The following is an 11,047-nucleotide window of genomic DNA, read 5'->3' as shown; positions in this document are numbered from 1 at the left end:
TTAATTGAAACGCTAATATGTTTTTATGAGTAATTAAAACGTTATTACAACATGTATCCAGGAGTCAGATATTTTATCAAACTGAAGCCAAAGCCAATGTATCACATGGAAGGATCAATCAGCCACTGGATGTTAACAATAATGCACACAATATCAACTAAAACATGCCACCTTGAATAAGCATGACCTCGAAATATCATCAATTCTAACTGTTCCAAAGAAAAAAGAAACTGCTCGGCAATTTGCTCGTTTTACATCTTCTAAAATTTGAAGGTCAACAAATGATTGGAGTTAAAATGCAAAACCTGGCCGGTCCTCTTTCATACTGTAACCAGCAGCAAAACTTGCAATATCTAAACAGAAAAATTGAGCTTCTTCATTACTTTGGCATAAGCCGCAGGGACAATGCCAGGTTTCCTCAATCTACGTTTTGATTTCTTTGACTGCAGAGGACACCAGAAATTCGTCAATTTAAAGGAGTAGAGATATAATCCATACAATACTGTAATGAGAGAGCAGATTTAAGAGAAGCGTAGTTAACTGTTTGGTCCCTCCCTCCATGCCCTACCCTTTTTTGTTTTCCAGGTAAGCAGGCTGATCTTGTATTTCATTTTAAATACTCAAATTTGTTCAAATTCAATCCCTTGCCTTCAGTTTATAACATTGATATAAACTGGCCTTTGGTATAAGAGATTCTGGCTCTAGAGCCAAACTAGCCCCAACTAAGTACAAATTCAGCATTTCAGACATACATACGATACAAGTATTTTTGTTGTCACAACTGTGCCTTTTGAATTGCTTGTGCAGTGAATTCTGAATTGCCCATAGACATTTATTGATAAATGAGGAAGAAAGTAACTTAACCCATTTTTCCACTTTTATCTTACACACATACATTCTTTGATCGAAAGTCTAAACCAACCAGAATCACAAACAAATTGGGCAAAATTCAAACAAATTGTTCTGTAATCTTATTCTCAAGAAAATATTATTTTTTGTACATAGTATATAATTTACATCAACCATGCAAAAAAGAATTGAAGGGGCTACCACTAAACAGGTTCAATAAAAAATTTAAGTAAATATAAAAATTTATAGTTATATATTGCTCAATGGACATAAACGAGGTGATGTATACAAGTGAGCAAATAACAAATACTCCTTTTGACTCCTAAGATTTAACCTCATCAGTTCTTATGTACATATGATCTTAAACTTCTACAGTTTGTATGAATATAGTAATCAAGTTGACTTCTATCACATTGTTTTGAAAATGTGCAAATCAGTTTAAAACCACAAAATCACATATGTAAACATTGTTTATTATCTCTAATATTTATACAGCTTCGTTTTTAATAAATATAAAAATTAAATATTTTAAATCTATGTATTGCCCCCAATGACTCAAATTTTTTACCCACCTAATTTTAGTCTAATAACTAATAATGTTAAGACTTGGGACAACTAGTTTTTGTTAGGGATGGCAAAGCGGGGCGGGCCGTGCGGGGCGGCCCGCTGGTAAAAAACCAGAGGCAGACTGACCTTTTCAACCCGCTAACCCACATTAGCCCGCCCCGCATTAGCCCGCAACCCGCACGGTTTGCGGGCCAGCAGCGGGACGGGGCGGGCTGGCCCGCTAACCCGCAAGAAAAAAAAAAATTGGCACTTAGCAGCAGTAAGGCAACGCAATTAGGTTTTCACAAAATTTTAAAGAAAGAAACACAACACAATCGCGTCAATAATGTTTATGTTTAATGTTTTAGAATTAATGTTTATGTTTAATGTTTTGGAATTAGGTATTTTTAATGTTTTGGAAGTGGAAGAATAGTGATATTTGATATTTATCTTAATGTTTTGATGTTTGATTATGTTTGAAAAGGAAGAAAAAGAATTTAGGTTTGATAGTAGCAAATATATAGGTTTAATTTGACAATGTTTTAAGAACAAAATGTAAAAAAAAATAAAAATATTTAATTTAAAAAAAAATAAAAAAGAACGCGGGCTGGCCTGCAAACCCGCGGGCCAGCTCTTATGCGGGGCGGGTTGAGAATTCTAGCCCGCAATAACTTTGAAGGGCGGGCCAACCCAACCCGCATTTTTGCGGGCCAAGCGCGGGGCGGGCCAATGCGGGGCGGGCTGGCCCGCTTTGCCACCCCTAGTTTTTGTTGTTGTAACTAATCATGTTATGAATGTTATTGAGATAGGCTTCATAGACGTACGCTTTGCCGAATTTTATATGAAAACAACTTTTCTGCAAAATGCTTTCTCTGTGACATTGTGATTATAATTTTTTTTCTTAATACAGCATACTAATTTAAAGTTTCAAACATACAATACAGGATGTTCCCACTAGGAAACTTGCTCACAAATACATTTATAAACAGATGTATGTATGTACTAAGTTCGTGTTTTGTACTCTATATCATACCATACCATCTTACAATGTTATTTTCACAGTAGACAGCTAATAAAGGAGTCAACAGATACTACTGTAGAAGTATACCAATGAGGCAATGAAACATAAACATGTAAGTATTCATGTCAATTGTCAAGTAACCATATCACGGGAATGGTCATCCTAAAGCTGGGTGCCAACTGCCCCAACAGCTACGATGACATAATTGGAAACATGTTATGCATTGTATGACACCACCACAACATCCATCACAGCAAAAACCCAAAACAAGGAAAACTTCACAATTATTTTTATCTTCAATAAACCAGTATTCATGCTAGATTGGTGCATCCATCCCAATGGCACCAGATTCTGAAATTTGTTTCTTTTTTCAAATCTTGTTAATACCATTATCTACAAGCATACCATAAGTATTGCCTTGCCTCATCACCCTAATTTTCACAACTATACACCCTAAGGAAACACATGTTGCTCTATTTTCGGCAAATGAAGAAATCCAAATCACAATCTTGCTACTAAGTTAGAAACAGCAATTATGATTTCATTTTCAAAAGCAATTTCTCTCTGAAAGAAACTTGCCACTGTTTCCAATTAAGTGTTCGACCAATTTATTTAATTACTTCCGCATGTAACGTACTAGAAATGCTATAGGAATCTTGCTTAGGAAGGACAGCAACAGTCCACTGTGAATAAGAACAAGTCAATAACTTAGTCAAGATAAACGTGGTGATTTATTTGCACCTCATGAAATGTTGAGAAAGGAATTTTAGGAATGAGTATGACATGACATGATTTATCTGGCTATTTACCCTGGAACAACAGAAATTATCAAGGATTCTAGACAAAACCACCAACAAGAAACTCACATTCCAACATATAATCACAAAGGGCCTGTTTGGATAAATTTATCTGCAAAAACTTACAGGGAAAGAAAATAAAAAGGAAAAGGAATTAAACTCCTCCATAATACCTTATGCACCACAGCTTTTGGAGAATATAGATCAGAGAGCTTCCGTAAAAGTTGAAGTGAAGTGATAAGTTAGTTATAACTTATAAAAGAAGTTTAATTCATTTTACATTTTTTTTATTTCGCCCCCTATAAACACTTACTGAGAAGTTTATCTAAATTGGGTTATATCATCACATATCATAAAACCTTATTAAATCCAGAAAGAAAAAAACTGAACCTTAAGATGAGCATTGTGACGCTTGCCTTCCTTCCAGCGCCTGAAGTTCCCATCACTCATTTCTCTGAATCTTAATTTTAAAGACCTGCTCCCACCATATTAAAATCACTTACTCATCACAAACAAAAGAAAAAAAAAAAGAAAAATTCACACAAACTATGCGAGTAACGAAGATGAAACTTACGAATAAGATTTCATTTTGGTTTTCTTAACCTTGGAAATGGTAGGAGTCATCGGTTTTCTTCTGAGTTTTCGTTCCCTGGACGACACGTGGCGCACTTGAACCAACTATGCACAGCAAATTAAACTGCTATCACAATCACGATCGGAATGACAAACTCTAAATAATTACATCGAAGACTTACGGAAGGGCAAGGATGGGATACGTGGAGAGGCCATGAAGAGAAAACAAAGGACGGAGGAGAAGAAGTACGGAAAGTGGAAGCAGAGTGAAGCGGTTGCGACGGCAAATGATGGAGGAGACGGCGAGAAGAGGGCGGTGGTAGAATTTGGCGTGATTGAACGGCGAGACAACGAAGTTTCGTCAAACAACGAAGCATGGCGACTTCACTGATTTCCAGTTTTTGCACTCTGCACAATCCAACCCAAACCTTCAAACCTGCGATTGCTCAAGGGTTTTTTCTTCCCTTCGATTTTGGGGATTGCGTTTTTTTTTTCTTAATTCTATTTTTTGTTTAATTTTGAGGTAAAGATCTGGCTAATTTGGGCTTTATTGTTTCCACGATTTCTTCCTGCACCCCCACCTTCAACGTCATAACATCTCTCACATCCACGTCACTGTCGCAATAGTCTTTTTACCTTCATCGTCTAAGTGAGAAATTTGTATTCTAAAATCTGAAATACAATTTTTTTTTTATTTTGAATTGTACAATCCAAAATAGAAATAGTTCAAATTGTATAATTTGGATGCAAATTTTGTATTTCAAATTATAAAACTCAATACAAAATTTGGATTCTAAATTGTAAAATTCAGAATGGACAATTTTGGTATTTCCAAAAATATGAGGGTGCCAGAAGAAACGATGAAGGTGCAGAAAGAATTTGCCCATTGTTTCTAGTTAGCAGCGGAGCTCAATATTTTGGGCTGCGTAGCTCGCCACTGTGTACACTAAGAAGGTATAGTCTTTTATTCGTACCCCCAAATTACTATTAAAGTCCCAATCGAAGTGAAAAGAAACCATATTCTTTTGATATATTTAGGTTAAAAAACTCTCAAAGAAGCATACTTTCATTATTAAAATTAAGAAACGAAAAAAAAAATCCCCTATTAAATTTTTTTACGAAAAAATTAACTCAATGGAACTTTTTTTGTCGTATGATTCTTCTTCTGAAAAAAAAAAAGAAAACTTTAATACAAAAAAATCTTCTATGATTTTTTCAAATAATATAAGAATTTAAGGTTTAGGGTTTAAAAAAACAATTTCTTAAGTTTCCGCTTTGTTAAAAATTTTAAAAGAATATAAAAGAAACTTTACACTGTGTTCTGAACTATCTGTTAGCACAATAAAAAAAATCGTGTTAAACAAGTTTTTTTTTGTTATATTTTTTGAAAAATACAAAACAAAAACTTTTTTTCACATTTTAATGTTTAAAGAGATGCACGTTATTTCGTAGGTCTCAATAATTTTCAGTTAATACATCAAAACGTTGGATATATTTAAATAGGATCATCGTCTGGAAATAATAGTTTATGGCAATTGCAATAGAAACTACAGAAATAATTTAAAGAATTAATTAAAAGCATATATTTGAGATATAAAAAAAAAAAAGTTTTAAAAATTGGAAATTATAAGTAGAATAAGGGATAAAAAGCAGTTAATTAGTTAGAAGAGTTTTAGGGAGAAATGATGTATAAGAGAGACAAATATGAGAAAATAGTATAACACAGTTACACATGTCATCATCAGCACCCAAATCCTGAACAGAGAGACCAAACATCATGCATGCACAACAACAACAATTAACTACCAGAATACATCTAAAATCAATCATAAAATAAAAAGCCTTATACTCTTGCATGCATTAACATCATTTGCAAAGAATCATCATATAACGCACAAAGACAACAATATTCTTCTTCATCACTTTCTGTTATTCAAACGCGTGCTGATTCTTTAGAATCCAAGCCAGCCACACCCGACGAACTTCTCTCACATTCATCTCTGACATGCCCCGCAGCAACAGCACCTCCCACATCACTGATGTTCCCGAATAGCAGCACCACAATTCCAGCTATGGCAGTGCAAAACGCAGCTCCAAATGAAGTCCTGATTCGCCCCGGCGCCACCGACCCCACCGTGAACCCCACGCACAACCCTGCAGCTCTCATCCAAGCGTACCAGATCGAGAATGCACCTTCTTTCCCTGAGGGGGCACAGTCCAACACCAAGAGCCTCCCAAAAGCATACAGAATCCCTGTTGCTGTGCTTTGAACTGCACCAAATAACACCAAGTGACCCCATTTCCAGTGGCTGTGGCCGTAGTAGAATCCAAAGCCAGATGACAAGAGAGACAAAAGGAACCCCACTATTTGCATTTTCACAGAATTCATCTTGATCACGTGCATCAAGGGTTGTAATAACGACAGAGAAACAAGAGGGAAGAGGAAGTAAGTTAGCCAGAAATAGAGTAAGTGCAGGGGCTTGATGCAGAGTTGTCCCACTATGAAGATCACTCCCCCAGTGAAAATCGACATGGTGGTGAACGAGGAGAGGAAAACCCCAGCAAGGCCTCCAATTGCATGAGGGTACTTGAAGATGGAAAAGGGGTGGAGTCTTGAGGAGAAAGAGATGGAATCAGTGGTTCTGCTGATGGATGTGACAATGTGCAACACCCCCACAAGCCATATCAGGCCACTGAAGATTGAAACAACCCAGAGACTCATGACATCACGCTCATTGTCATTGAGTTCCCGAAGCATATGGTATGTGAAGGAGGAGATTATGGCGGCTCCAAGGCATCCAGCCGCCGTGGCGTGGAGGGAGAGTCTGCTGGAGACTGCTTGTCTGATGGAGAATTGGCTTCTCTTGAGGGTTGGTCCTGTGAAGCAGCGGATCATGAGGCCAAGGTGGTGGGTGTGAGCAGCAGTGGCGACTGTGCTGGCTGCAACAATGCCAGCAATGTAGGGAACGAAGATGGCTGTGACTTTGAAGAAGCCTGCAGGGAGGCAGAAGAATACTCCGATGCCTGTGGCTGCTGCTGTGATGAGCTTTGGGAAGTGGCCATCAAGATGGAAGGAAACGAACCCCAGAATTGGAGCAGCCAAAGCTAGACCTGTGGCCCAAGCAATTGATGTCCACTCCAAAGAGGAGAAATTTGATCCACCACCTGTTCTTATGGTGTGATTTGTGAGTTTGCTATACCTGCAAATCCACCATATTGCACTTTTGTCAGATGTTCTAGTTAAAATCAGGTTATAGTTATTATACATACTAATTTGTAATGGGATGAACAGTAATACCTTGCACCATTACTGCATGAACTATGTTAGCTAGAAGCATTACCTTGCACCATAAATTACTCTTTTAGCATAATTATTGGTCCAAATGTTGTCTTAATATGTTGGCACAAATTACCATGTTCATGCACACATAATCTTTCTGCTTTTTATGGGAGTGCTGTCATGGTGAAATGGAACTTTGGGAACATGCAAATACATACTGAGAGAACTATTTACATAGTAAATAGTGTCTTAGTTTATTTGATGTATACATAGTACTAGTCCTGTAGTGGGTTTTGGTTTGAGAACATTGACTGAAAAAGAATCAGTTACTACTATTTCTTAGTGGAAGCACTGTTGTTATAAAAAGATTACAAATGCATGGATAAGATATAGAAACAATTTCATGCTGTCGGCACTGTTAATTGCAGTTAAATGGATATCCTTACCAAAAATAAACTAATTTAATTTTTTTTTTAAATTGTACCCAACGGTCCAAAAGGCAAAATTTAGCCTTACCCATTATTAAAGGTACACACTTTCTCATATAATAATAATAATAATAATAACCTTGTCTTGAATGTATGCGTGAGTGAATAGTGTAGATCTTCAATGTAAACAAGTGATTAATGTTAATAGTGTTAAAAAAGTTAATAAAATATAGTTGAGTGAGGTGAGTAATTTTACCGTTGTGGATAATGGCATGGATACCTTAAAAAAGTTTAAAAGTTTAAAAAGGTGACTGAAGACTTTTGGGATAGTCCGACAAACATTTTGATACTCCCTAGGAGGAAAGCATAGATTTTTACTCTCTCTTGTTTTGGCCAAAAATACAAGGGCATGGCTTTAGGTTGTTTTTTGTTGTACACCAAAGGTCGACATGCCAACATAGTTAATAAATAAGTTTCATGTCCGATGGGTAATGAAGTGCTTTGAAAAAGGAATCTTAACTCTTGAGTAGAGTAAGAGTAAAGTAGAATTGTAAGAAAGCCACAAAGGACACGACTTTTCATGATGGTGAGCTATAGTGGAACCAAACGGCTCAAAATCATTTTTAAAAAAAAATAAACATAACAGAACCCTATGCCCAGTTTGTCACATTGCCTAGTTTTTTAAATCACAAAATTAGTCTTTTTTTTTCTTTTCTTCTACAGAAATAACTCTCATGTACCATCCATGGCCACTGCAACAACTTTTCAAAAAAAAAAAAATACTAACGGAACACCCAAAACACAAACTATAGTAGATCGAGACCACAGAAGGAGAAACAAACAGTTACCAGTTTTTTTCTTAAAAAAACGGCATTTAGCAGTACTATAGCTATTGAAATTTACAATGGAAGAAGGAAAGAGTTGAAATGTTCCAAAGAATGAACAAGAGAATGAGAATGAAAAAGAAGACTCACAGATGAATTTCCTTTTGTGAGCAGTGCTTGGTGGGGTGGTTTTTGGCCCATTCCTGAAGTGAATCTGTGGGGATACGCTGTAGCTGACTGATTATGAGAGGAAAGACAACAGGAACAAGCACAGTTTGAACAAAGTAGAAGCAAAACTCGTAAAGGTACCATCCCATGACTTCAAGCCCTGAGGGTTTCTCTCCAACTTCCTCATACCCATTATAAGGCTCTCTTGCCCTCAAAATTTTCATGGCCCTGTTGTGTATGTCTGGCCTAACGGTGCCCTTTCCACCCTCTTGCACGCCCTGTGCTCCTCCCTGGCCTCCATCAGCTTCAACCGTCACCTCTTTCATCACTTTGAACACAGAAAACGAAGGCACAGGTGTCAGAGAGAGTAATGGCGAGAGAAAAAGTGCAGAGGGGAAAGAAGAAAGAGTGTTGTGGTTTAACAAAGGTGATACTACTACAAGGGACTAACTAAAGGGTGGGTTTGGTTTGGTGTGCAACTGTGCACAGCTGGGCTAATGAAACTTTCTAGGACCTGAAACGGCCTTGTTTAGTGAAAGTATATATATTACTATAATTTCCCACCTTACTTTATTTTTCATTTGTCTCTAGGGAATTGATAAAATATCACCACACTGAGACGTTACAGAAGAAGGAAACGTCGCTACAGTGCTCAGTTTTGTGTGTGGGAAACCTTCCCATATATATAAATTTCATTTATGAAGGACACTTGGTCCCATGCAACCAATAATATACTGCAGTTAATAATCATGCCACTTATAACAATGCAGCTTTCTTTCACTACTCATATCAACATTTTATTAGTCCAATTATTATATACTGTAAGTTTTTGGAATGCAACTTAGTTCAGCTTTTAATTATGAAAAACTGTTGCCTCCTGTGCTGTCTAAACCAAAAGGGTATTTCATTCTAATGTTTTCTACTGGATTTTTATATCCAGCAACAGGTTTTTTAGTTGCAAATTAAAAACAATTGTTGTCGTGTCTTACATAAGAGATTCTGTGACAAATTACAATACAAGTTTTTTTTAGATACTGTCCAGTTACATAGTTTAATGAATCTCACTTGATGCTTGCAGCCATTTATAATATGATTTTCAGGCAAAAATATCAGAAACAGTGTAGTAGTTAAATGTCACCAGTCTTGTCTTGTTTGTTTCTTGATTAAAATTAACTTTATATACTGTGAGACTCCTTTGAATGTAAATAAGATGCAGTTGTTAAAAATTATTATATATATATATTTAATTGTAAATTCATTAACTCTAAATTAATGTTACACTGTTGCGTGTTGTCCTGGTTTGTACTTTATGAATAAAATATAAAAAAAAACTGACATTTAAGAGATGGATATGAGCGTGCGTCTGGAGGGAGAAAACAGAGGTTTATCGTTAAACGGTCAAGTTATTACACTGACTGGTGAGTAAAATGTTTTGACTTATTCAGAGGTTAGTAACATTTACAAAACTCAATGTGAGAAGTGAGTAGGTAATGTTAGGGTTTATTCATTGTATTATAATAATTATTTTTAAAACTGTATAAAAAACATTTTTTAAGTAAATAATAAAGTGTAGAATTGTGTATATTCATTCAATATTTGTTTATTTATTTATTTTGTGAACTTTTATCTTTAATGTTTTTTAGGTGAGAGTGGTTAAAGCTTTGAGGGAGTCTCGTAAAAAGATATTCCATTAACTATTTGGAAGCACATTAAATAATATTTATAGTTCAACTTAAAAAGATATTTTTAATGAAAAAAATACTTTGATGGTATTTGTGTCAGTCAAAATATGTAATATAAACATATGGCCTTGGTTAAAAAAAATTACAATATACAAAATTTTATGTTTTTTCCTTTTATTTTATATATTTTAAAATTTTAATTATATTTGTGTATGAATGTAAAAAAACACCATTTAGGAAAATATAAATTGATTTAGATTCACCTATCTAAGTAAAAATTATTAGAAAGTTTTTACAATGAAATATTAGTATGATTTGAGGTAAAAGAGAGTATAAGAAGAGTATTCTACTTATTTATCCATCATTGAAAGTGTCATTCCATGTGTCTATTTAGAGATGTCCATTGCTTACTTTTTCATACATTTTTTTTAATAGGCCAGATAGGTTTTTTTTTTGGATAGGCCATTTTTTTCTTGATAGGTCAGTTATCACTTTTTTCTTGATAGGTCATTTATTCTTGATAGGTCAGACATGTCACATATTAATATTATCCTGAGTCCTAGTGATAAACCTTGACTTACGACACTATAAAAACATTAAATATGTTGAGAGAAAAAATTCAATACTCTACAGTTTTGATTAAGTGCTTAAAAAAATAAAAAAAAATAAAAACATAAAGTTGTGTTTGTCAGTCATTAATGAAGTACTGGTATGATTTGAGGTAAAAGAAAGTATAATAAGAGTATTCTACTTATTTATCCTTCATTGAGAGTATTATCCCATGTGTCTATTTAAAGATGTTCATTGCTTACTTTTGTATACATTTTTTCTTGATTGGCTAGATATGTTTTTTTTTCTTGATAGGTGAGATACGTCAGA

The 11,047-nt window shown here is 35.2% G+C and overlaps 2 protein-coding genes across 2 annotated transcripts; both read right to left on the bottom strand.

Moving 5' to 3' along the window:
• On the bottom strand, positions 1 to 4,412 carry LOC137811189 (uncharacterized). Its single transcript, XM_068612827.1, has 4 exons — positions 3,969 to 4,412; positions 3,788 to 3,891; positions 3,604 to 3,688; positions 1 to 443 (listed from the first exon to the last, which is right to left on the bottom strand). Exons 1-4 carry the CDS (start codon positions 4,161 to 4,163, stop codon positions 354 to 356), a joined length of 474 nt encoding a protein of 157 aa, XP_068468928.1. The 5' UTR covers positions 4,164 to 4,412; the 3' UTR covers positions 1 to 353.
• Positions 4,413 to 5,476: 1,064 nt separating this feature from the next.
• On the bottom strand, positions 5,477 to 9,240 carry LOC137811188 (uncharacterized). Its single transcript, XM_068612826.1, has 2 exons — positions 8,469 to 9,240; positions 5,477 to 6,986 (listed from the first exon to the last, which is right to left on the bottom strand). Exons 1-2 carry the CDS (start codon positions 8,810 to 8,812, stop codon positions 5,720 to 5,722), a joined length of 1,611 nt encoding a protein of 536 aa, XP_068468927.1. The 5' UTR covers positions 8,813 to 9,240; the 3' UTR covers positions 5,477 to 5,719.
• Positions 9,241 to 11,047: the final 1,807 nt, after the last annotated feature.

This window comes from Phaseolus vulgaris, chromosome 2, assembly GCF_000499845.2.
Source record: "Phaseolus vulgaris cultivar G19833 chromosome 2, P. vulgaris v2.0, whole genome shotgun sequence".
NCBI lineage: Eukaryota > Viridiplantae > Streptophyta > Magnoliopsida > Fabales > Fabaceae > Phaseolus > Phaseolus vulgaris.
This window is presented reverse-complemented; position numbering and strand designations above follow the sequence as displayed.